A 26,126-nucleotide genomic window follows, 5' to 3' on the forward strand; every position below is an offset into this window, starting at 1 on the left:
AAGTATCACTCTCTTTCTTTCATCTTTACACTTTTCTTAATCTGTGTGAAATGATCAAATAGGTCACTTATTCAGGGACGGAGAGAGTAATTACTAATAAATGCAAAACTCAAATATATATATATAGTTAAAGGTTAGTTACATATCACCCAAAAAATTGGGCACTGCATTATATATCCCAAAAAATGCGTCGGCGCGTATCGACCAAAAAACGGATTAACACCGACCAAAAAGTGTCATATTTCATCTAACAAAAACAAATCATCTAAATGTTCCAGAACATCTTCAAATTCTTCGTTTCCTTTAACCGGAGTGTCATCAAACATAATTGGATTGTCTTCATTTGTTGGTTTTTTTTTTGTGGAACCGGTCTCTCTTTTAGCTCAATGTCCATGAGTGTTCGGAAACGATCGTGTTGATCCAAGAATTTATCCTACCATGTTGCCGCCTCTTCGCTCCTGTGTAGCTTCCACTCCGTGGATGATGGAGGTAATGGACAACCATCTTTCAATGAAAGAATGACAAAATGATTTGGGATTAAACCAAGGCAAATCATGTTGCTTTTCGGATTAACCGGAGGCGCACCTCTAAGTGGGAAAAAAGTCTCGGAGACTCCAACATCAAGGGTAGTCATCTCCACCACTGGCCTATTGTAACAAGATGCAACGATGTGTCCCATATCCGGCAATGTCAACCATTTGTCAGGAGGTGCAAAGCTACTAGGATTTTTGGGAGGATGCAATCCATCCAAAATGTACTTGTAACGGTCCGCACTCGCATATACCTCGATGTATTTGTTCCTATGCTCTTTCAACTCTTTAATAAGTGCTCTCCGCACCATAACATGACTTTCTTCCGTCAAACCCACGTGTTCGGCAATAGCCCTAAACCCACAATGTCTGTCACCAATAATATCCACAATTCCCTCAATGTATAGTCTCATGAATTTTGGCATGTAATATATAGGATTCGATGGATCATAATTTCGTGAAACCAAGCTAGGCTTAGGAACCGGAACCGGAGAAATGCCAATGCGAGCACCTTTTCTTTTAGGTTGTGAAAAAAAAATTCATGGTGAAGATTGACTTTTCGAATGTTGAGAATCAATAGTCTCCCACTTAGATGGGATCCTACGGGTAGTTTTGATTTTTTTTTTTGGAGCTCCTTTGGTTGGCACCTTTTTTGGAGGTGGTGACAACACTGTGGTCTCCGGAAATGCTAACAACCGCATACCCTCTTTGATTTCTAGTTTAATTTGGAACGGAACTCTTTCGAGACGTTCTTGGATACCACGCTACTCCTCCGCGACCGAAAAGAAATCTTCATTACTTTCTTCTTCACCCATATACAACTTATGCCAATGCAGGTGTATCTCATCCAATCGAATGGACTTGTTGTGACAGATTTTCATAGCAATGAAGCATGCACAAGGTAGGCCATACGACGTCCTTTGAACACAGCCGCAAGTTTTCTTCTCGATGCACAAGGTTTTCCTAGCACGCGCTTCTTCCACAAAAATAAAGTTCATTGCTTGTCTAGACATGTGACCCCCCAACCCGGAGTACAAAGTGACATCTTTGTACCTATGTTCCAAGACCGTAACGCTCCTACCAAACGATGATTGTATCTCCCCGAATTGGTTTGCCAACATCTCATCTATTTTATGCCAACAAGTACCCAAATCACCTTTGGAGGTGGACAAATATTCCTTCACCACACCATGAGCTCCTTCAACTCCATTTGTGAACCTACACCCAAGATGTAGCACAAGGTACGTCCATGCCCTCACTAGTTTGTCCTTAAAAGGCTTCAAAATGGTAGTTTCAACATATTCAAGAAACTTTGGATGATCCTTACAAGCATCTTGGAATTCCACTAGATTACCCGCATATAACTCTTGAGTAGGAGATTCAACCAATTTTTCCCATGCATCAAATATGGTATCAACTAACGTACTATGACTCTCCTCGTCGACAATCTTCTTTCGCCCATCTACCACAACAACATTTTGTTTAACTTTGTAATCGGTGATGATTCTTGATCTAACATTTTTGCCAACATGGAAATAACAAAGTATTGCACTACTATCGGGGAGAACATTTGTTACGGCCTTCATCATACTCGGGTCCCTGTCGGTCACTAGCACCTTAGGCATATCACTATTTGGTTCAAGAAGTTTAAGCAACATTTGCAAAGCCTAAGTAAAGTTATCCTCCTTCTCCGATGTCATAAATGCAAAACCAACCGAATATGTCAAATAGGTCGAGGTGACTCCAACTATTTCAAACAATGGCATTCTATACAAGTTGGTTTTGTACGTGGAATCCATTATCAAAACAGTCGAAAAAGTGTTAAACAACTTTACCGATGTTGGATAAGTCCAAAATATGTCTTGAACGGTTTGACTTTCCGGTTTTTCTCTTACGTAATGAACATATACATTCTCTTCCAACTTTGAGATTCGATATTGCATCTCCGTCAAGTCACCCCTTTTTGCCTTTTTGAATTTGTGACGTTCATTGTAGAGTTGCTTGATATTTGTGATGGTCTCTTTCCTTTTCTTCTTCAAATTAGTCAAAATATTTTTTGGTTTCACCGAAGAATCGGTCAAGTCATGTACAATCTTCTTGTCGTCCTCCATTAATCTTTCGGCAAGAAGGTGTCCTGCTACATACCGCACCATCTCATGGTTGTGAACGCCGTTAAGAATAGCCAATTTCCAAGCATTGTTTTCCCTCACGACATATCCACGCACCTTGAACAAACACCCACATTTTCTTGATCTCGTTGCTTCATGCTTCACTTTTGTCTTTGGTAATTTGTGCTCGCCGCTCCGTTCACAAACCAACTCCAACATAGCATTTCTACCTTCACAAGATCTTCTAATGATAACCGTAAATCCAGCCCTATTTGCTTGTCGACGGACCCAACCGAGCAATTCGTCTTTATCTTTCCATGTGTCTCGGGTCGAAAATAAATGAGCCGTGTCCACTTCGTTGTCACGAAGTTTCCACACATCGAAATTGACGCTTGAAGCCTCAACTTTAACGAAAGCTTCGACCTTAGCGGGAGCTTCAACCTTAATAGAATCGACAACTCTAGGTTTTCGATCACCCGGATCATCACCCGCATTCTCAACCTTATCTATAAATAAACAACATACAATTACTAAACTAATTAATAAACATGTATCTAATACCATATAGTAAGATAAACAAAAAAAAAAGGAAAAAAAAATGAAAAAAACAATTTGGGCAGTAGCTATTGCCATTTGAAAATTTTCTAAGTTACCAGCGGCAGTTAATAGCCGCTCACACCCAGCGGTAGTTAACTGCCGCTACAACTCGTGACAGTACAACAAAAAAAAAAAACTAGAAAAATCAATCAAATGTAATGGATTTTAACGTTGTAATATATGTTCTTTGATGTATATTGTGTGTAGAAACGTCCTAGCAATGATTTGGAAGCTAAGATTTTGACAAAAAAATATTTGAAATGAGAATTTTTTTGGGTATGGTATTGGTGAGGTAAGGTGATGAGTGAATAGGAGAGGTAGGGATTTTCTGGTTTTGGGGGGAAAAAGCAACGGCAGTTAACAACCGCTGAGTCCAGCGGCAGTTAACTGCCGGCGGTTCTTCCAACGGTGGGGGCATAAACGTATTTTACTTATGTTTTTATGAAGTTTTCTATGTCAAAAAAGTAATTCTCTATATTACAGGGGATAAAGACCTATTAACCCTTAAAAAATAAGAAGCCCATAAGATTGGGCAGCAATTTGTTTTGATCACAGCTCCTGAACTACACTACTGTTAAGAGACCACACATCAACTCGTGTTTCTAAACAGCCCCATTATGTTTGGTTAAATATTTTCTTATACGTAAAAATAGCATGCTTCATCATTATGTTACTAATGTTGACTATACATTCTAAGCTTAGGGAGGTTTTAGACTGTGCTTAAGACTGGAGCGGTGTTTTTCCAAGTTAGTCTGTCTAAAAAAAGTCCAAGTTGATCAACCTTTCTAGAAAAAGGTAGGTTAAAACCTTTTTGACATAATAGGCTAAACCAATAGTAAGATGTATCTTTTTCAAGACTTAAAAATCAAATTTTTTTAATCACACGGTGAGTGAAGATTTGATGGTAATATAGGTTTTAAGCATAGGTGAGTTATGAGATATAACTTACAAACTTTTCTTTTTATAAAAAGTAGGCTAAAATATGGTTTTGGTCCCTGCAAATATGCCTCGTTTTGGTTTTAGTCCCTGCAAAAAAAATTTGTTGTTTTTGGTCCCTGCAAATATGTCTCATTTTGGTTTTGATCCCTGGCTCCACTTTTGTGATAATTTGCACACGTGTCACATGATGACTTAACCATTTATTAGAGAAATAGTCCCTGCAAAATCTTTTGATTTTGAAAAAGGTCCCTGCAAAATATTTTGTTTTTGGAAATAGTCCCTGCAGGGACTATTTCCAAAAGCAAAATATTTTGCAGGGACCAAAAACAACAAAAAAATTTTACAGGGACTAAAACCAAAACGAGACATATTTGCAGGGACCAAAACCATATTTTAGCCTAAAAAGTACAAGAATGAATCAACATGACTGACGTTGGAAGAGTTGAAAACATGACTCTCTCTTAAAAAGAACTTAAGTTTGATTATTAAAGTTGTTCATTTAAAAAATAGTCTAACTTTGACAACAAAAAAAAAATTTAAAAGAATGAAGGAGAAGTAATGATGGGATGACACATATAAATATAGTGTGTAATTTTAACCAACCCAACCCAAGTAATCAAGTGGAAACTTCCATTCCACCAATGACGAATTGGCCATCACAGAATAATCATGCCATAAAACTCGTGTTTGAACAAAACTCTTTAGTTTAATGAATTTAATGTTATCTTGCTTCCACAGTGTCACTCTCGTGCAGTTAAAGTCTATGGTTAGTTTCTTTTTCTAATGCTATAGTATTTTCTTCCATATCAATATATATAAAACTAACTGAATTCACAAAACGTGTTAGATAGAACTAAAACAAACAACAAACACACTCACATATAGTCTTACCCCACATTAGAGAAGTGAAACCAAACCAGCAGCCATGTTTGAATTTACGCAACAACAACTTTAACCATCATTTCCCGGCAAATACCGAAACCGTTTCTTCATAATGTCCAAACTACCCCTTTCCATATCAAAATTCCCATTTTCTATCTTCTTCCTTCTAACCTTCATAATACCCTTCAAAGTAATTTCACAAACCACAACCACCGAACAAACAATCCTTCTCAATCTTAAACGTCAACTTAATAATCCACCGTCGCTTGAATCATGGAAACCGTCGCTATCTTCGCCGTGCAATTGGCCGGAGATCAATTGCACCGGCGGCACTGTGACGGAGCTTCTCCTCTTAAACAAAAACATCACCACACAGAAACTCCCTTCCATAATCTGCAACCTCAAAAACCTCATCAAGCTTGATCTCTCCAATAACTCCATCGCCGGCGATTTTCCGACGTGGCTGCAAAACTGCTCCAATCTCCGGTATCTTGATCTCTCCCAAAACTACTTCGCCGGTCAAATCCCTAATGACATCAGCAAACTCAAATCACTCACTTACTTCAACCTCGGCGGTAACAGCTTCACCGGCGATATCCCGGCGGCGATCGGAAAACTTCAAATTCTTCAAACACTTCACCTCTTTCAAAACAATTTCAACGGAACATTCCCGAAGGAAATCGGAGACTTATCCAATCTCGAAATTCTCGGCTTAGCTTATAACTATAGGCTCAAACCAATGGAGATTCCGATTGAATTTGGAAATTTGAAGAGCTTGAAATTCATGTGGATTTCACAGTGTAACTTGATCGGAAACATTCCAGAAAGTTTCGAGAATCTCACGAATCTCGAACAGTTGGATTTATCAATGAACAATTTAACAGGAAATATACCTACAAACTTGTTATCGCTGAAGAACTTAAATTCCTTGTTCCTTTTCCGTAATAGGTTATTTGGTGTGATACCTAATTCGGTTCAGGCTTTGAATTTGACACATATAGACTTGGCAATGAACAATTTAACTGGTGCTATACCAGAAGAATTTGGTAAGTTGCAGAATTTGATGTTTCTGCACTTATATTCAAATCAGTTATCTGGTGAGATTCCTAGAAGTTTAGGGTTAATTCCAAATTTGAGGAATTTTAGGGTTTTTGATAATAAGCTGAATGGAACCTTGCCTTCAGAATTAGGAAGGTATTCAAAGCTTGTGGCTTTTGAAGTTTCTGAAAATCAACTAGTTGGTGGGTTGCCAGAACATTTATGTAATGGTGGTGCTTTGTTGGGTGTGATTGCTTTTTCAAATAATCTCAGTGGAAACTTGCCAAAATCGTTTGATAAATGTGGTTCTGTTACCACTATTCAACTTTACAAGAACAGTTTTTTAGGGGAAGTTCCTTTGAGTTTGTGGAATTTGACAAAATTATCAACATTGATGTTAAGTGATAACTTGTTTTCTGGTAAACTTCCAAGTAAATTATCATGGAACATGTCAAGACTTGAGATTAGAAACAACAACTTTTCAGGTCAGATATCTGTTGGAGTTTCTTCTGCTTTAAATTTGGTAGTTTTTGATGCAAGAAACAACACCTTCTCTGGTGAGTTTCCAAGGGAATTAACGGGTTTATTGCAGCTCACTACGCTCATGCTTGATGGTAATCAACTCTCCGGAACACTTCCATCGGAGATAATATCGTGGCAATCGTTGAATACTCTAACAATCTCCAGAAACAAAATTTCAGGTCAAATACCCATTGCCATGTCTTCTCTTCCTAACCTAGTTTACTTGGATTTGTCTGAGAATAACATAACTGGTGAAATCCCAGCTCAGCTTGTGAAATTGAAGTTTATTTTTCTCAACTTGTCCTCCAACAAGCTAACAGGGAACATCCCTGATGATTTTGACAACCTTGCATATGAAAATAGTTTTTTGAACAATCCTCAACTATGTGCTCATAAGAACAACCTTTCAAGCTGCTTGACAAAAACCACACCACGCACTAGGAGCAATTCATCTTCGAAAACGAAAGTCCTTGTTGTGATTCTTGCTGTTGCAGTCATTGCGTTGTTGGGCGCAGCTTCTTTGGCCTTCTGCACTTTGAAAAAGCACTGCGGCAAAAAGCCTGTCAGGCGTAAGCTTTCAACATGGAGGCTTACCTCATTCCAGAGGCTTGATCTCACAGAAATAAATATATTCTCAAGTTTGACAGAGAATAACCTCATAGGAAGTGGAGGGTTTGGGAAAGTTTATCGGATAGCTTCAACTCGTCCTGGTGAGTACATTGCAGTAAAGAAGATTTGGAATGTCAAAGATGTGGATGACAAACTGGATAAAGAATTTATGGCTGAGGTTGAAATCTTGGGCAATATTAGGCATTCCAATATAGTGAAGCTTTTGTGTTGTTATTCAAGTGAAAGCTCCAAACTTCTTGTTTATGAATACATGGAAAATCTTAGCCTGGATAAGTGGCTGCATAAAAAGAAGATGAAAACGTCAGTTTCTGGGTTGAGTTCACACACCGAGAATCAACTAGTGTTGAGTTGGCCAACGAGATTGAACATAGCCATTGGTGCTGCACAAGGCTTGTGTTACATGCACCATGAATGTTCAATGCCAATCATTCACAGAGATGTCAAGTCTAGCAATATACTGCTTGACTCTGAGTTCAAGGCGTGTATAGCAGATTTTGGGCTCGCCAAGTTGTTGGTGAAGAATGGGGAACCATACACCGCATCTGTTCTAGCAGGGTCTTTCGGCTATATTCCACCAGGTAAGTGATGCTAACTACAAAACTTTTTCACATCCATATTGAACTTAACTGATTATAGGCTTCACTTGTATGGCAGAATATGCATATTCAACCAGGATTGATGAGAAAGTTGATGTGTACAGCTTTGGAGTTGTGCTCCTGGAGCTAGTGACAGGAAGAGAGCCTAATTATGGAGGTGAGAATGCATGCAGTCTGGTTGATTGGGCATGGCAGCATTGTAATGAAGGGAAATGCGTCACTGATGCATTTGATGAGGTTATGAGAGAAACACGTTATGCAGAAGAGATGACTAAGGTCTTCAAATTAGGCCTCATGTGCACAAGCACATTACCCTCCACTAGACCTTCCACAAAGGAGATTTTGCAAGTTCTTCGTCAGTGTTGTTCTTCAAGTTCTACACGTAAAAGAATGTCAATTGAGGTTGATATCACTCCTCTTCTTGGCAATACAACTTACATTTCCAGTTATAAGGATAGTAGGACTGGAAGTGAAAACGAAGAAAGTTGCTTATATAGTGTGTAACATAGTATTCTATGCATACGATAGAACTACTTAGACTTCAAAATATGGTAAGATATCCAATAGGAAAGTCGTGCTTCAAGTTTTGGATATAATTAACAACTAAATTTATAATCTAGGTTCTCCGCATTACAGCTTTATTAAGGCAACACAATTAGCATTTAGCAAGTCAGCGTAATCTCTTGAAACGAAATAAAGCATCAGATTGATAAAGTACAAATAAGTAAGTAGAAATAAGAAAAACATGCAAGAACACCGATGAAAAATTAAAAGATCAGTCCAGGTGTTGAGTTTGGATTTTTAGCCTGCATAATTTTGCAGGGTAGCTTACGACAAATTGCAAATTTAATGTTCGCTGCTTAAAATGGTAATAGGTAATTTTGCTTTTTGGTTGTTATGGTATTGAACTATTGATTTATACTATTGGTTAGGGGTGTGCAAAAACATAGTTAACTGAACCATCTATCTAAATTGAACCACACTGAACCATAAAAGAACCAAATATATTAAATGGTTCATGAACTGAACCACAAAAATAGAACAGTTCAAATAACCAAACTTAATTAAAAAGCCGGTTTTAACTGTTTCACTAGAAACACATTAGAAACACGTTTATTTTTACAATAAAAATAAATAAAAAAACATGAATGAATAAAAAAAATAAAAAAAGCACTTAGAGAGATCTCAAAATCAATTCAAATAAAATAAAAATAAAAAAATCCCAAAATCAATTCACCATGAACCCTGGCCCCAAATCTATCCCCAATTCACGTACATGAAGATGAAGCCTTTTTCAATTTTTTTTCTCCTCTACATCGTCTTCTTCATTATATTGGCATTAGGTATTCATCATTTATCAATTCTTCACCATTCATCATTCCATTGTTTATGCATTCTGATCTTAACTATGCATACTCCTCAAAATAATCTGGTTTAACTAGAAAATTGGTTCTGAACCGGTTAAAACGAAGCAAAGCGATTTGAAATTGTAAACCGGTTATGAACCGGTTCTATACTGAATTGGAATTTGGAACTAGTTTTAAGAATTAACCGGCTTTTATCAAAGTGGATTTTATGAACTGAACCAAACCATTTCAGTTCAGTGCAGTTCATAAACCATGCACACCCCTACTATTGGTAGTTTTGCAATGTAATATATTTTTCTATTTTTTGCACATCTTGTATTTGGTTTAGATTCTATTAATATGTTTTGCATTTTCAAAAAAGAAAAATAAAGAACAACGAAATTGCTGCAGATTGATTTTTTCTACCATCTAAACTTTCAAATTGAATGCCGCCAAAAATATCTGTTATAACATTTTCTCTTCTTAACCACTTAGCTTAGAAGACTATATGATTACATTTACATAGCATGATGCATGTATCAATCACAGGTCCACATCCACATCGCAAGCAAACAACAAAGTTCCCACGCAAATATGTTACGTTTTATGAGACGATTCACAGCTCTGAAGATTTAATGAGCCCATGTTTTATATACAATAGGGTGTGACTGCATTTTAAAGCATCTCCATCATGCTGTTCATCAATGTACACAAATGACCATTCCAAAACCTTGATCTTATTAGCCTCCATTGTTTGTATCAGCTCTTCATTGTTTAAATATAGCCTTTGCCCATTCCCAGTACCTCAGCAAAGCAACAGCCCTAGTATAGCATAAGATTTTGCATCAACTTCCATGAGATGATGCACTCCAAACTTATCCTCCTACAAAGCCAAAACCAAAGAAAAACAGTATTTACAATTTAAAAATTGAATAGCATGCCTTTCACAAGCTTCTGCAAAAATTCTGACCTAGCCTCATCTTCAACTTATACACTCCCGAGTCTGACATCTGTCTATACACAAGATGGAAATTAGAAAGAGCAAAGTTAGGAATCCGACAAAGTAATCAAACAAAATTTAAAAATGAAATAAAAGGAAGGTCTGGTCACGGAGCCTCTCTATACACAAAACAAGTCAGGTTGTTAAGCACAGTTACTGGAAACATAGCACGTATAGTGGTGCAAGACCTGCGACCACATATTCACCGTCAGAAACTTTATTATGAAATTCAATTGCCATGGAAATTGATAGCCAAATCATCTTGAAGCAAGAGGGCCAGATATACAATCTAAGAACAGTATATCATAGTATGACCCAACAAGATAGGAAGAGAAAAGGAACGGACCATATTCTGATTTAATAATATGTCAAGTGTTAACAAGTTATAACAAGGGAGGGGATAATCAAATCAGTTATTTCCTCTGAAAACCCGTGAAATATAGTATTCTTGTGAACTGTTGATAAAACAAATTTGTGAGAATAGTTTTGTTATAATATTAGATCAACTTTACCACGGAGAAAACAGAGAGATTAGAAAATTCAAAACCTTCAACTTCTTCAGCCACCATATTTTGAAATACTCTCTATTCAGAACTGATCAGGATCAGCCACAAAACATCACCCTCTGCAAAGTTCCCTGACTCTCACTATCTCTCAGACTTCCCGGTTTTATTTCACTTCCATCCACAACTGTTCCTAATCTAAAAGTCCTCAAATAAAGAAACTCACCTCGCAATTGAGGTTCTGGGTGCTGGCAATTGGTGCATAATCCGAACATTCAGCCCTTGTGAAATTACAAGCTTTGTCTAGTTGTTGATCAATTCCAACAGCACCCTCTTCCCAATTTGGCAAGCTTTTTGTAGATATAGTTTCTGCCCTTTCCAAGCAAACAAAAGTCATGTCCCGAGCTTTGTCCTCATTGACTCCATTCTGAAATGGACACCAACTTCTAATTAAGGAATTTCACATGAACCAAACAACTTCCGAAGGGAAGGTTCTCGCGCTGATTCAGCAGGCTTCTTACCTCATTCTGAACTTCTAAAGCCCTTGATTTCAGCCTATCATGTGTGGAGTCAACAAAACTTGTTTCATTTATCTGCATGTCACCTACGTCAATAATTGTACCACTTCCTGAGAGTCCATCGGATGACTTGATTTCACAATTATTGTCGGTATCATTTGTTGTTGAGCCATCTAGCCTAACCCCTTCAATACACTCGATACTCATTTGAGGAGTACCACCCAATTTACTAGTACAACTTTCAGGTGAAACACACTCTAGCCTCTGTGGGCTAACAGATATCCGCTTCTCTGGTTTATCTGGCTTAACATCCATCATTTCAGGGTTCTTCTTCCTCTTGACGGACCTTTCAGAAGAGCTGGATCCAGAGTTGCACTTTGTCGTATCATCACCCATTTTCTCAGCCGCATGGTTTATATGCCTAGGCATTCGAGTGCGTTTGTAACCATCTGGAAAAACAAATGCAGGGAGCTGCTTTCGACGAACATGAGAAACATAAATTTCCATCCCCGGCTTCCAGTATACATACATAATAATTTCTCGTCTGAACTCATCAACTGTTCCACGAATATCAAATTGCTGTCCCTCTTGACCCCTTACTCCCTCTTTTCTTTGCAAGCCCATGAAAAATGCAGAATGCGCACAAGGCTTGGACGTGTCTGCATACTCATGTGGATAAGGATGACACTGCAGCATCCCACTTGTATCTCGCTCTATCTGCTCAAAGATAAGTAAAAAGCATGTATTAATATACGGCCAAAAACAACATGAATTTGTTAAAATGTTCAGATCAGACATCTTCAACAAATAAACGCAGACATGAGACATGAACTAAATTCAGATGAATAAAAGACTCATACAAGACTGACAAGACTGTACCTTCAAGGTTAGCTGTCTTAGTCGGGATTCTACCCAACCTCTCCACAAAAGTAAATCATCAGCATCTAATGCAATGATGTCTACTTGTAAATAGTTTTTGTAAGCCTCAAAAAAGACATATGGCTGAAAAAGCGCACTCCACTGTGATTTGTTAAGCTCAATTTCCTAACAGTAGAAGTATTAATCAAATAAGACTATCATAAAATTATAAAAAATAAAAACTTAAGAATAATAATCTGCTTACGTCACAAATCTTGTTGCCATAGCAGAACTGTTCCATCATAACACGAAGAGTGCTTGTCGAGACATTGTAGCTGGAATTCATGCAAGGGTATGCAGGAGTAATTATTGGCATAAGGTGATACCTGTCCCTATGGTTTCTGCGAGGATCCCATATAGGTAAATGCAGTTCATTCTCTTCTATAGGGCATAGCATTACAGGGTTTGGCCACCGCCACTGTGAATAGACCCTAAAGAATCTAGAAACCAACATGCTAGGGATTGCATTAGGGTAAAGCTGGCAAACTCGAGCAACTAAAATAGCCCAATTTACTCCTCCAAGGAATCCAGTAACCTAAACACACCGAAATGAGGTAACAAAGATGGAAACGTAAATGCTCATGCCATTGGTTACTAAAGAAATTAGTAAGGTTGTAGGCATAGTTCTTACATTTGAATAAACACCACGTCTTTTAGCCCAAAACTTTAAACATCTCAATGTAGTTCGAAAGTGCTATCATTATGAAGGGTTAATGGAATACTAAATTAATAAATTTTGAATTGAATCTAATATATCAATGAAACCAAATTAATGAAAACATATATTAACCTCGACATTTGGAACAAGTTTAAGAATTTGATCCGCCACTCGGCAACCATTAAGACTTCGAACAGTTTGTTCATCAACATCATACAGAACGGAACCATCTGAGATATCCAAGTCCTGCGGATAAGTGTATTTCAAAACGATATTAAAGTGAAGATCAAAGAAACGTGTTTTGCTCCTAGAAAAAAAAAAAAAAAGGCAAAAATGGATAGCATAGCGGTAACAGATATAGTCATGGTTAACAACTTTTTCCAATATAATGCATCAAACTTAACAAACTGCATAAATAAATTAAGATCAACATCAAAACATGCATTTACCAAACTTATGTGTATTATGCGAACGTTGGCACACTAATCTAATAAATGATTACCTCAAGCAATAAAACAACTAAACCTTCCTACATTCTTCAAAATTCCTAGAAGACATGCTATATAGCACATATAGTGGGTGTCGAGAGGATAGAGATTCAACAGTCAATTCAAGCATGCCAAAAGCAGGAAAGAAATATAAATATATAAAGACTCAGTACACAGAATGAAGACATGGTCACATTCAATTCCATACACCCCAAGAAAACTCAACTTTAAAAAGGAAGAAGCACTCGTGTTACAGAAGCCCTCAAATTCTTCGCCCAAGAGACACATGTTTTAATTAATTTAGCAGAACATATAAAGGTAAAAGGCCCTGCTGAATAAGAACCAAACTTACTTCTGGCACAACCAAAATAGATATGCTTGCATACAGCAAATCTATAGATATTCCCTGGAATTTGAATTTCATTACTGGGACATGTGCATCAGGTACTGGTTGAAGTTCAGTAACTTCTTCCATTTCAGCAAGGATGTTGTGCAAAATGATGAAGAAGTCTTGCTACAAAAGAGATACACTAGCTAAAATATAACTGATGCCGAGGATTTTACTAAATGGAGGAAAAGTAACCAGCTGCAGTATGTCACCTCTCGATTTACATAGGAAGGACCGATGCACAAAGTGTCTATGTCCACTCCAGGTCCATGAACCTGCAAATATGCTTAAATCATTGCAATAATATCCAAACGCTTCTAGAACAACCACTTGCAAAACAAACAAAATGGTATTTTCATAAAACAGGAATATTATAACTCATTTACTGTCTACTTTTATTTTCTTAGAACAGAACAACATTTTATGCAATTCATAGAACAGGAATATTATTATGACTCGTTTACTGCAAGAATGCACAAACCAGAATGGAGGGGGGGGAAGTTGTTTACTTTCATGCAGTACGGAAGTTCAAGACATTTTATGATAAAATTGGAAGTAATATTCATTGGAAGTCGCCGCCTACCAGTCATTTGTTGACAGTGACTGAAACATGATTATTGTTACAAACAACCAACTGATATTATCATGCTTCAAAACTCTACAGACCCTGTGAATTAAATAATGTTGAGAGGTCTGTAGAGTTTATAAAGGTTGTTGGAAATAAACTCACCAGGATAAACCAAAAATACATCAGGTGTCCCGTGAGAGGTGGGTATTATTATTATTAACCATATATAAACGTTTAAGCATATTCTCAAATCTTAGCCGTTCACAACAACAATTCTACAAATATTTCGAACATCCTCCTAATTTAAGTTCCTACCATTATATTCAACCAATTTCACTGTCAATTTCTCCAATAAATCAGAGGCAGACACATGTTGAAGTCCTCCAGACTCCATATAATCAAGAGAAATTAACAACTGCAACATGCACAGAAATTTTCACAATATACAAGCATTGGAAGGATCGAGGAAAAAGGTAACAGACTCACCCCTAGTCGGTAAGAGCCAAAAGTGAAAATGACGGCATTTGCATCCTCAACCATCTGATCTGTGTAGCCTCGTTGGCGAGTCAGCTGCTTCACCCAGCTTTTCACGATCTGCATACAGGTTAACCTTATTACTACAAAAATTAAATTTTGAAGAGTGCATTGAAACACCTCAGTCCACTACACAACAAAAGAAAAAAATGAACCCTGAACAAGCATTAATCTATCGAAATTCCTAACATTGTTCTTCGATACACCCACCCCCACCCCATCCGACAATGTGTCACATTGGATCATTTCACGCAAAAAAAGAAAAAATTGAACGGGTTAAAAAAAGATTATTATGCAAGGTAGAATATAATAATTCGAGAGTGGTGCAGATAGTATTAATTATTAAATAGATGCTATAGCTGTAAAAGTAATTAGTATAATTTTGAAACCCAAAAATTTGTGAGACAGATTGTGGGACAGGGGGAGTGTACAACTTACAACATAAAACAAATCTAATAGTACTTGGGGAAAAATCATTACATTACCAAAACAAGAAAACGACAATAATGATGATGATACATGAATTAGTATTAGTGAGTAATTAATTAATTGTTGAAAAGAAGCATAAGATCTGAGAAATAAGTGACCTGATCAAGGCGGCGAAGAACCTCTTCTCTACTTGCAGCTTCTTCATTGCACTCATAAAGCCCCGAATCAACCAAAAACTGAATGAAACAACAACAAAAAACGAATTTTTATTACTTTTTATACATAGAAACGATGTGAAAGCATGGAAATAAACAATGAATGAACTAACCTTCTCCAATTCGGTGTTACGATTGAGATCAGCTTCGGTGGGGCCAGCAATTGAGATAGGTTTTGTGAATCTATCTTTGTTAGCTTGTTCTTGTTGTGGCGGCGGGGGTGTAGAGCCACCGTTAGGGCTGTCGGAAACCACCATTTTCGAATTATTAACGTTGGAATCTGATTGTTCCAAACGCGTTTTTGGGGAATTGGGGTTTGGAGAAAGTCAAGGGAGCGTTTGGGAACAATAATGTGAATCTCAAACTGGTTTTGTTTTGTATCCCACTCCAACCAATCACACCTGTCTCTTCCTTTTCCTTTTTTTATCTCTCTCACACTTACATTATTTTGGTATCTGTTTTTTACTTTTTAATTGAAAACAAACAAAAATACAATAATATTTTGTCTTGTTTTAAACTAGAACTAGAACTTCTTTCAAATCACTTCCCGCGAATACTTTTCTAAAACTTTAAAAAAAATATTAAGTTAAGAGATTAGTTTAAAAAATATATATCAATGGAGAGAATTAGAAAAATGTACGTTAGATGTACAGATTTTGAGAGATAAATAAATATATGTAATAAGTTAGTTTTTAGTTAGGTCAAATATATCTTAAGGTCCTTTAAAATTTTCGTTTTTTTCAAAGTGGTTCTTTAAGTTTCAAAAGTCTCAAACAAGTCTTTTAAGTTTCAAAAGTCTCAAACAAGTCTTTTTAGTTTTTGAATCGTTTCAAACAGGTCTTTTTAGAGGATGATGATGATAATTCAGATGATAGCAAAAAAGAGCATTATCCACCATTTGTCATGCCTAAAAAGATGACTAATTTTAAGTGGGTGTTAGGAGGCAGATTTGGTACCAAAGATGAGTTCAAGGAAACAATTACCAACTATGTTATCTACATTAGAACTTGTTTGAAACGATTCAAAAATTAAAAGGACTTGCTTGAGACTTTTGAAACTCAAAGGACCACTTTAGGAAAAACGAAAAACTTAAAGAACTTTTAGATGCATTTGACCTTTAAGTTATTAGTTATAGTTTTTTTGACAAATTAGTTATTAGTTATACTAGTTATTAATATTGATTATTATGTAATAGACGGTATCATATATGAAAACAACAATGATAATATCTCACTTCATTCTGTGATAGAAAACAATGTGTTGGGTCTCGTGAGCATTGTTCAGTTGGTATGAACAATGTATTGTCATATACATGAGGTTGAGGTTCGAACTTCGAATGCATCTGTTTTTATATCTTAAAAAGTGAATTATAATCATTAGACTATTTGATAAAAATAATAATAAATATTGATATTTATGGAAGTTTAATTTAGTCCAAATAGGCTGAATTTATGTGATTCCAGTTATTTCGAGTGATAAGTATTGACGGAACCTCCTCGGTTGTGAATTCTCTAGCTTGTTTAGTAGAGCATTTTTATTTTTTTTTACAAATTGTTTAGTAGAGCATATTGAATATGGTTATTTTTAAATGGTTTAGCTTTTTTATATCATGTTTTTTGGGTTTTTTAAGGAATGTTTTTTGGTGTTTTAAAATACGCTAATAAACGCATTAAATAAAGACAAAGGTGGAAAGTAAAAGGTTATAAAAAAAAGTTTATTATAAGCATATTAGCCAACGACGCGGCCTACGATGTTGAGTCTTTGCTCGACTAATCTCGCGAGTGGCACATGCTAATTCTCATGCTAGTGGGATCGTGGTATTCCACGTTCGAGTTTAGTTTCCTCTTCTCGAGCGTTGACAAGGTCCTTGGTGCGTACCTCCCCTAGATATCGTGTCTTCTCCCTCGCTAGTCAGAGCGGTTAAAGATCTTAAGAATATGGGATGTGGGTTTATCGCGTCATCGTCGAGTCCCATTATATTTTGAAGCAGTTTTGAGGTTCCAAAGATCCACAATATGAGTTAGCAACATCGAGAAATAATCAACTTCATCGCATCAAGAATGAATTATTCTCGTATGAACCACAAATAATCTAATTGAATCAAATTATTTTGATGAAGTAATCTAAATTGAACCAAACTATATGTTTGTTTAGTCTTTGGATCAAACGACTCTTTACTACTGCACCTAAGAATCATATGTCTGGTATCATGGTGAGTGTGTCTGAATCACGACAACCCACCGTGATTTTTCATAAATTATATTTTATTGCTTTTGCAAAATAGATTACCTAGATTCTGACATATTCGCCATGATATCAAATATATGATTACCATTACATTTGACTAAACCACCAATTTAATTTATGACTTGTTAGAACGCTCTTAAAATATTTATTAAAATCAATTGTTGTTATGAAAATATTTGTCAAAGAGTATGGAGTTGAATGCCCAATGCTTGAAAAACAAAGTTGAAGCTCAAGGGTTTCTTTGACAAAACATATTTTTTAGCTTTAACTTATATCTTATAAGTTCATATGACTAAAAAAGACATGTTTGATAACCGTTAGTTTTTCATGAACTTATAACTTATTTTTATTATGTTTTTTTATAAGTTGACTCAAATCTCTTAGAGCTTAAAGTTTATAACTTATCAATTTTTATTTCAATTTTACCTTGCAATATTCATTAAAAATTAAACATTAATAAATTTAGCTCTTCAGGTCATTTCATGTTTATAAACCAGTTAAAATGTTGATTTTACAAAATACTATAAATTTAATCGGTTAACTTATAAATTCATTCATTATAAACTAACTTAGTAAAAAAAATAAAATAATAACTCATCAATTATTTGTTTTTTTTTTTTTTTTTTACCAAACATAGCCCAAACGAGCTACTGCCCCTCTCTCTCAGTCTCACTCACAGAAAAACCCCTACCTAGCCTAGCCTCCCCTCCCCTCCCCTCCATTTTTTTTCTTCTTCTGAAAAAGTCTATTATCTCCCTGTCTGAAACTTTCACGTTACCCCCTCTCTCTGAGTTTTTTCATCCTCTATTGTGGGAGTCAGCGTTTTGATTGAGCTGATTGCAATCCATCCATAACCACCATGTTCATTGTAAGCTCATTCATCATTGATTCCTAAATTAATTCAACTTATTATTTTTATTATTTCCGGTTAATGAAATGGCGATGTCTGTTATAGGAATTAGATGCTCCTGCGAGCGTGAGGAAGCAATTGGCCAAATTGTTTGTGGAAGCTCTCAATGCAACCCTGCCTACTCAATCTGATGCTATTGTCCCATTAATTGACGCATGTGTTGCAAAAAATGGTATCAAACCTGCTGATTATCAATGGTATATCTCAAAAGCAGCTATTCACAAATAAGCTCTTTAATTAAGCTCTTTATCCAAACACCCACTTATTTGTTTTTTAAATTCATTCATTCATTCTTGGTGCAGTAATAATGCAATGAGTCTTTTTGCTAAGATTAAAGGGAAGCAACAGGAGTTCATAAATCCACGTTCACTTGGAGAAGGCATTATGAGAAATCTCCCTCCATCACAAATGGTCCAATCTTGCTCTGTTGCGGGTCCTGGATTTGTCAATATTGTCTTATCAAAGAACTGGATAGCACAGGTCATTCATTCATTCAATTTCTATTTCTAGGCTAGTGTCTCCCTAGTGTGTTGTTTGGATCATGCAATTAACAGAATAAAATTCCTCCTGCAGAGCTTACAGAGGATGCTTACCGATGGTATTGATTCATGGGCACCTCGACTTCCAATCAAGAGGGTTATGGTTGACTTTTCCTCACCCAATATAGCAAAAGAAATGCATGTTGGTCACCTCAGGTCAACCATTATCGGGGACACACTTGCACGAATGCTTGAATTTTGCCAGCCTGAATGTTTGATCCGCAGAAATCATATCGGTGACTGGGGCACTCAGGTTGATTTAATCTCTAAAGTATACTATGTTTATACCGAGTTAGATTTTTTGTGCTATTTCTTGTGTTGTGACTGGTGAAATTGCTATACAGTGTCAAAGCTAGGAATTTTTATTTTTATTTTTTTCATTTGTAACCATTTTTCTTTGGGATATGATTTTCTTTGTTCAGAACCTTATGTCTTTGGGCGATTCCTTTGCAACAATCATTTAATTTCTAGTTGTATTTGGGACCAATGGCTGATGTAAGTTGGTTTTTTAACTGCTTATGCGATTAAGAACATGAACCTCATTCATCCAAATTAAACGAAGTCGTGCTGCTGTGTACCTGCCCACAAAGAAAATAGTTTACACACTGAACTATTTCAATTGCCACCAAAATAACAATGTTTACTGATGACATATTTTCTTGAGTTATAGAGCATTCATTCTATTATGAAGAATCTCATTTTGGCACTGTAGCATATGTCTTAAAGTCCATGCATTGATTTTGCAGTTCGGGATGCTGATTGCATACCTCTTTGAGAAATTTCCAAACCCAGAAGATGTTAATGAATCTGATATTGGAGATCTACAGGTGAGATAACATATGGAAATGAACTTCATACCAGTTTTCATATGTAGGTGTTTATTCATATGTTTGGTCGGTAGTTTTGGTTCAGGTCTGACGTTGTGTTTAGCTAACCAGCTGCATGGTTGTTATCGTTGAATTGTATGCAAGTAGTAACTATGCATTTTTAGATATCTAGTCTAGGAATTAGTTTGTTACAAAGGCCACAATACCTCAATAGATAATATAAGCTACTACTTTCCCATGAAACAGCCAACAGCCTTGAAAAGATAAGTAATTGATTTTGTTGACAGGTATTGCTTTTATACTGTGTTTCTATTTTTTTAATTACAAAGATGTCAAGGTGTGAACTCTGAAATAAAGGTTATGGCCTATGTTTGACTATAGATACTAGTTATTATTAGTATAAATGAACAATCAACCTTGAAGTGGCAATGTTTATTGGTCTTATAGATAGCATTTTATGTTTTCATTGTTTTTAGCTTTGATGGTAAATTATTTTACTTATTCTGAAATTATTGGAGTTGGGTGCATTTTTAGGCATTCTATAAGGCCTCAAAATTGAGGTTTGATAGTGATCCTGCTTTTAAGTTAAATGCACAGCAGTCAGTGGTCAAGCTCCAGGTAAATTTTACTTCAAGTTTTTCTGTTTCTTTTTTATTTCTTTCTGCCCCCTGTTTGCAAGGTCATTGCCCATGCGGAATTGGTTTTACATTTTTTGTCTGCCTGAATTTTGATTTCAGGGAGGGGATCCCAAGTATCGCACGGCATGGAAACAAATTTGTGATGTTAGTAGGACTGAATTTAACAAGGTCTATCAACGCCTTGGAATTCGTTTGGAGGAAATGGTAAGGATTCTAGTTTTATTTGTATCTCCCATGAGGAATTTCTCATCTCTTCCTTTTCTTTTAATTTATGCTTTGTTTCGTTTGAAAAAGAAAGTGAAAGGAAAGAATGTAAAAGGAGCGAAAGTGAATGCAAAGTGAGATGATTTTTTAATTGTTTGGTATAAGTGGTAGCCGAGAAAAGTGGGAGGAAAAAAAGACATGCATTTAATAAATGACATAAATACCCCTGCATAAAAATAGAAGATGTTATTTTATTTTTACAATATATTATCATATGATAAATAGAAGTCACCATATTGACGATCCCACTTGGTGAGATAAGACTTGGTTGTTGTTGTAGAAGTGACAATATTCATTTTTAGAAAAAAGAAAGAAAAAATGACAGTATGAAACGAAAAAAAAAATTTAAAATATAAAATTGATAAGAGAGGCATGCATGATGCCATGTGAGAGTAGCAGCTAATTTAGAAAAGAGACGTAACCGTGAAGCATAAGAAATGCTAAAAGGAAAGGACCAGTCTGTCCTTCTATTAAATTGTATTACTATTCCATGATTTCCTTACTGATTTGTGCGAAAAGGTTTTTGCAAGTTGGAGCACCAAAACCATGGTTTCTTTCCTCTCTGACATAGAAACCAAACGAGGGAAGCCCACTTTTCTATAAACTTTCCATCCTATTATTTATCCACTCACTTTCCCTAGAAACAAACAATGTCTTAGTGTTGGGTCTCTTAGAATTCTATGTGTGCCTTATATATGTTTTGTTTTGTTGAAATGCAGTCTGTTGTTAGTGTGGCTTTTATTGAATGCGTTGTGGCTTTGATTACGTGTTTTAGCCAATTATAACATATTCTATCTAGTATATTGTGTCTTTTTCCTTGTTCTGTGACTACAATAAGTTTGGCTGGTTGCTTGAATTTGCATTAGGGAACTATGCAATATCTATCTCACATATAAGCTTGTTGGTTTTTTCTGTTTGAATTCTATTCTAAGTTTAAGTAGACTGATGTAATTATTATGTCTTCTCTATTTGCTCGATTGCCTGTATATAGCAAGTGTAGCAACAAAAAAATTTGGTCAGTGTAGCATTAAATTGGATAATGCATATAGTGTAGCAATAAATTGATCAAATATCTTTGATTTATGTTGTAGTCGTGACATATTTTTATTTTGGGTTTTTTCTATCATGTGCAAATTTGCACATGTTAAGTTTAAAATAGAAATTTTGTATTGAAACTTGTACATTTACTATTAAATATAAAACTTTTGAATAAATAATTGTTGTTTTCCAAGAAAAAAGTTACTACTATTAGTTGTTTTAACATGTGCAATGTTGCGCATGTTAGACAAACCCTTTTATCTTATTGAATAATAGTGACATGTTTTACTTTGTATTGATTGGTTATATATTTGGCCACAGCCAGAGAGCTTCTTCAATCGATTAATCCCTCCAACTTTGGAGAAACTGGAGAAATTGGGGCTGATCGAAGACAATGAGGGAGCTCGTGTGATATTTGTTGAGGGTGTAGACATACCACTAATTGCTGTGAAAAGAGATGGTGGCTACAACTACTTTTCAACTGATCTAGCATCACTTTGGTTAGTTTTTAGTTTTAGTTTTTTTGGATATCTTCTTGAAATTTGTGACGTGAGTCGCATGAATATTCAAATTCTGTTATCAATTAGTCAAAATTAGTTTATCTTGGTGTGACCTTTGGTGGTTTGGGCATTGCAGTAGAAAACATATAGAAGTACTAATAAGAAGAGTATGTGATAGGTTAGGTGAAGGTCGAAGGGTGTTCCAATAGTTAGACTTAAGAGGGAAAATACAAAGGAAATATGTATCATTAATTATCAGCAAGCATTTAGATTTAATTGGTTTGCTACCAGATTGGTTTTGTGATAGGATGTCGTGTTTGCTTCGTGTAACTGGCCTCAGGTAGGAAAGAGGCTTTTATGATTGTTTCTATATATACACTGTTTTTTGTTGAAAAATTGGTGTACGTGTTTCTCTATTTGTCTGTATTTTTATCTGAGTATGTAACAGGAAATAGATCTACTGTGGAAGATAAACTGTTTTGGTTACCTTAACCATTTGAACTTTGCAGGTATCGTCTGAATGTCGAAAAGCTTGATTGGAATATATATGTTACAGATGTTGGTCAGTGGCAACATTTTGACATGCTTTTTAAGGTATGTCCCAATTAGTGCTACTGATACTGCAATGAGTTTAAATGTCTGACATCCCTTTTGGTTTTTCTACCAGGCCTTTAGGCGTGCAGGGTGGCTTCCAAAGGATCCAAATGAATATCCAATATGCACTCACATAGGTTTTGGTCTTGTTCTTGGCGATGATGGAAAACGATTTCGGAGTCGCAGTAGCGAGACTGTTCGATTAGTTGATTTACTTGATGAAGCTAAAAGGCGCTGTAAAGTTGCTCTTCTTGAACGTGGTAAAGTACCAGTTGCTTATTGCAATTTTTATTTCTTCCTTCATGCAAACCAGAATCAAAGAAATGAAGTTTCTGTTTGTTGAAGATCTATGGAACTGATATTATGCATTAGACAGTTAACCTTCTAAATCCTATGTTCATCTAGATAATGCTAAAGATTGGACGGAGGAAGAGATTGAAAAAACTTCAGAGGCAATTGGATATGGAGCTGTTAAGTAAGTTCTTTATCTCAATAATGCTTTCCCATAGTGACCAACATGCTTTCCAGCAATATGTGATTAGCTTTATTGTAGACATACTTTATTGAGTTAAATTGGAACCAGATGTATTGTCTTACTAGCTCCCGTTTACTGAATTTTAAAAGTTTATGTGTTGCTTTTCATTCTGCTCTAATGTTCCGAATCTGGCTGGTATATACTTCCTTTACTTTGAGGTTTAGAAATTGTGTTCTAACTATCATACAGTTAAACAAGATTTTCTAACCGGCAATTAGTTTAATTAGATACTACCTCTTTCCCTTATTATAAGCTCCTTTTGCCAAATTCACATGTATTGAAAAAAATAGGCAGTCTATCTATCCAATGTGTCTATTTTGTGTAGAGGTTCCTAAAATACCCTTTGTATATGAGTGTGTTCAACTCTGACTTCTTGTCTGCTAAGACAATTTGCAGTATTAATTACGGTACGGATATATTTGAAAACAATAATAGATGTATTTAGTTCAATTGGTTTGAGCTAAGGGAAAAGGAGTTGGAGGTTCTGGGTTCAAACTCGGACGAAGGAGAAGATATTAATCTAACAAACTAACTACTAACATATTCCATTCAAAAAAATAATAATAAATGTATTTAGTAATTTGAAATGGAGATTATATTTAAGGATACTTTTTTCTTTCAAAGAAAGCTTATATTTGGGATTGAAAGCACGGGTTGCTTGTTTTTTTTCCCTCTCATGCTAAATGTTCCCCATTTATCGGGATTGCTTTTTGTCTCAAATGACTCAACATATGGTTTTGGTTTGACTTTACAACATTTCTGTTGTCTGCTTATGCCTCTGTTCTTGGAATGCTGAATGAGCTGCAAACTTGTTGCCCATCATGTTCATGCTTTTGATTTGTTTGCAGATATGCTGACTTGAAGATCAACAGAACAACAAATTACACTTTCAACTTTGATCAGATGCTTAATGATAAGGTGCATATGTTGTTGTCAACTTACAATAAAAAGGCCTGTAGATTTTATAGCCATTATTAATGCCCCCCAGACCTGTCCTGCTCCCCTCTCACAGAAAATATTTATGAAGTCTAAAGCTATAAATTTTGATCCTTTTGAATTTACAATTGCTGTCAGAACTGCTAAAAAACATCTTTTAACAAATGTTGAGCCCGTTGTTCGTCCCCCATGAAACCAACTAATGTAATATCATAGATGTCTCACCTTTCTATGCTTTTTTCCAACAGGGAAATACTGCTGTTTATTTGTTGTATGCACATGCTAGGATCTGTTCCATTATCAGGAAATCTGGTAAAGACATAGAAGAACTAAAAAAGGTAAGCTTTTCTAATTTCTGTGATGACATTAGAATTATTGGAAAAGTTAATTTAATTGCTTTTTGTTTCATATAATGTTAAACATATATGTATACCGTGCCTAGGTTTTATGAGTAGATCATGGTTGACTTGATATGAGTCGATTAAGCTCTCATCTATTATGTGCCTAGGTTTTATGAGTAGATCATGGTTGACTTGATATGAGTCGATTAAGCTCTCATCTATTATGATTGTAATATGATTCAGTAATGCATTTTTGTTTATACATATATAATAGTATGCTGGCTAACAATTTTATATGCTTCATATCTTGTTTACCAACTCGTGACAGAATGGTAATTTGGTGTTGGAGCATGAAGACGAGCGTACATTGGGTCTTCATTTACTACAATTTACTGAGGTAAAGTGAAACATTTTTTCATGAGATTTGTTCATTGCATGTTATACTTGTAGTGTTTTACTTTGTCAATCTGGGTCCATCTTCTTTAAGAAAAGACTGATGCATTATATGATTAAGCAGCTATAGTTTCGCGCGTCCGTGACTATATAGATATATTACAATCCAAAAAATATATGCACTCACGTGAGATATTTTATCTTTCAGGTTTTTGTGGAGTCATGCTCGAATTTATTACCAAACGTGTTGTGTGAATACCTGTATAATTTGGCCGAAATCTTCACAAAGAAATTTTATTCTAGTTGTCAGGTATCGAAAGTTATAATTTTTTCTGCATCAATTTGAATGCCCTCACTATTCCTATTTGCTGTGTATTAATTTGAATGCCTTTGTCAGGTTGTTGGGTCGCCTGAGGAAACTAGTAGACTCTTGTTATGTGAAGCAACACTTGTTGTGATGAGACATTGCTTCTATCTCCTTGGAATTGATCCAGTTTACAAGTTATGATCCACCATCTCAATGAGGAGTTCAAGATCAAGTTTTTTGGAACAGACTTTTACATTTAGTGCATAGAAGTGTAGGAACTTCTGATATGAAATTTTTTGTTCAAGAATCACTACCTCTTCTGTTTTGTTTTCTGTATTTCAAGGTGAAAATTAGAAAATAGTTAGAGCATCGGTACTAATTTTACTGACAAGGCCCCCTTGAAATTTTCAGTTTGTGTGGAGACAATTTGTTTTCAACTGATTTCAGATCTTTCAAAAATAATGTACTACTCCCTCCGTCCTAAATTGTATGTCGCTTTAGGGAAAAAAATTTGTCCCAAATTATATGTCGCTTTACAATACCAATGCAACATTAATGGTACTTTTCCTATTATAACCTTAACTATTTATTACTATCTCTTCTTTCAATTATTTCATTTATCTTTCCCATGTTATTTATTAAGGACAATT

The 26,126-nt window shown here is 35.7% G+C and overlaps 4 protein-coding genes across 8 annotated transcripts; 2 read left to right on the forward strand and 2 right to left on the reverse strand.

Annotated features, from left to right (window-relative positions):
* Positions 1–433: 433 nt before the first annotated feature.
* Positions 434–943, reverse strand: LOC112420292 (uncharacterized). The gene has a single exon (XM_024779081.1). It carries the CDS (start codon positions 941–943, stop codon positions 434–436), a length of 510 nt encoding a protein of 169 aa, XP_024634849.1.
* A 4,055-nt stretch (positions 944–4,998) lies between these two features.
* Positions 4,999–8,673, forward strand: LOC11428869 (receptor-like protein kinase 5). Its single transcript, XM_003603596.4, has 2 exons — positions 4,999–7,824; positions 7,901–8,673. Exons 1-2 carry the CDS (start codon positions 5,169–5,171, stop codon positions 8,344–8,346), a joined length of 3,102 nt encoding a protein of 1,033 aa, XP_003603644.1. The 5' UTR covers positions 4,999–5,168; the 3' UTR covers positions 8,347–8,673.
* Positions 8,674–9,590: 917 nt separating this feature from the next.
* On the reverse strand, positions 9,591–15,823 carry LOC25490147 (nuclear poly(A) polymerase 4). Of its 5 annotated transcripts, none has more exons than XR_005645360.1 (13): positions 15,521–15,822; positions 15,351–15,428; positions 14,716–14,823; positions 13,874–13,936; positions 13,626–13,787; positions 12,918–13,031; positions 12,759–12,821; positions 12,333–12,662; positions 12,089–12,253; positions 11,213–11,926; positions 10,736–11,118; positions 10,159–10,198; positions 9,591–10,071 (listed from the first exon to the last, which is right to left on the reverse strand). XR_005645360.1 is itself a non-coding variant. In XM_024778531.2 (13 exons), exons 1-13 carry the CDS (start codon positions 15,662–15,664, stop codon positions 10,064–10,066), a joined length of 2,190 nt encoding a protein of 729 aa, XP_024634299.1. In that variant the 5' UTR covers positions 15,665–15,822; the 3' UTR covers positions 9,591–10,063. The 5 variants fall into 5 exon arrangements, 3 of the variants coding, with proteins under 3 accessions (XP_024634299.1, XP_024634300.1, XP_024634298.1); XR_005645359.1 differs by having other exon boundaries at positions 10,159–10,202; XM_024778531.2 differs by having other exon boundaries at positions 10,918–11,118.
* Positions 15,824–18,315: 2,492 nt separating this feature from the next.
* LOC25490148 (arginine--tRNA ligase, chloroplastic/mitochondrial) lies at positions 18,316–25,961 on the forward strand. The gene is made up of 16 exons (XM_013606606.3): positions 18,316–18,522; positions 18,610–18,761; positions 18,867–19,044; positions 19,138–19,356; positions 19,850–19,930; positions 20,465–20,548; positions 20,668–20,772; positions 22,192–22,370; positions 22,880–22,964; positions 23,038–23,224; positions 23,370–23,439; positions 24,348–24,417; positions 24,684–24,773; positions 25,105–25,173; positions 25,378–25,479; positions 25,567–25,961. Exons 1-16 carry the CDS (start codon positions 18,514–18,516, stop codon positions 25,675–25,677), a joined length of 1,791 nt encoding a protein of 596 aa, XP_013462060.1. The 5' UTR covers positions 18,316–18,513; the 3' UTR covers positions 25,678–25,961.
* The last annotated feature ends 165 nt before the right edge of the window (positions 25,962–26,126 follow it).

The sequence above is a fragment of the Medicago truncatula genome, chromosome 3 (genome assembly GCF_003473485.1).
Source record: "Medicago truncatula cultivar Jemalong A17 chromosome 3, MtrunA17r5.0-ANR, whole genome shotgun sequence".
Taxonomy (NCBI): domain Eukaryota; kingdom Viridiplantae; phylum Streptophyta; class Magnoliopsida; order Fabales; family Fabaceae; genus Medicago; species Medicago truncatula.

What these genes read in the sequence shown, in the direction of transcription:
- LOC112420292 (XM_024779081.1), bottom strand. Translation starts at nt 943, where the DNA reads ATGAGACTATACATTGAGGGAATTGTGGATATTATTGGTGACAGACAT.
- LOC11428869 (XM_003603596.4), top strand. Translation starts at nt 5,169, where the DNA reads ATGTCCAAACTACCCCTTTCCATATCAAAATTCCCATTTTCTATCTTC. An exon ending in TTTCGGCTATATTCCACCAG is followed by an intron (nt 7,825 to 7,900) that starts GTAAGTGATGCT and finishes CTTGTATGGCAG; the next exon opens with AATATGCATATTCAACCAGG.
- LOC25490147 (XM_024778530.2), bottom strand. Translation starts at nt 15,664, where the DNA reads ATGGTGGTTTCCGACAGCCCTAACGGTGGCTCTACACCCCCGCCGCCA. An exon ending in CTATTTTGGTTGTGCCAGAA is followed by an intron (nt 13,032 to 13,625) that starts GTAAGTTTGGTT and finishes ACTTATCCGCAG; the next exon opens with GACTTGGATATCTCAGATGG. An exon ending in TAAGACAGCTAACCTTGAAG is followed by an intron (nt 11,927 to 12,088) that starts GTACAGTCTTGT and finishes ATCTTTGAGCAG; the next exon opens with ATAGAGCGAGATACAAGTGG.
- LOC25490148 (XM_013606606.3), top strand. An exon ending in AAACCTGCTGATTATCAATG is followed by an intron (nt 18,762 to 18,866) that starts GTATATCTCAAA and finishes TTCTTGGTGCAG; the next exon opens with TAATAATGCAATGAGTCTTT. An exon ending in ATTGGATATGGAGCTGTTAA is followed by an intron (nt 23,440 to 24,347) that starts GTAAGTTCTTTA and finishes ATTTGTTTGCAG; the next exon opens with ATATGCTGACTTGAAGATCA.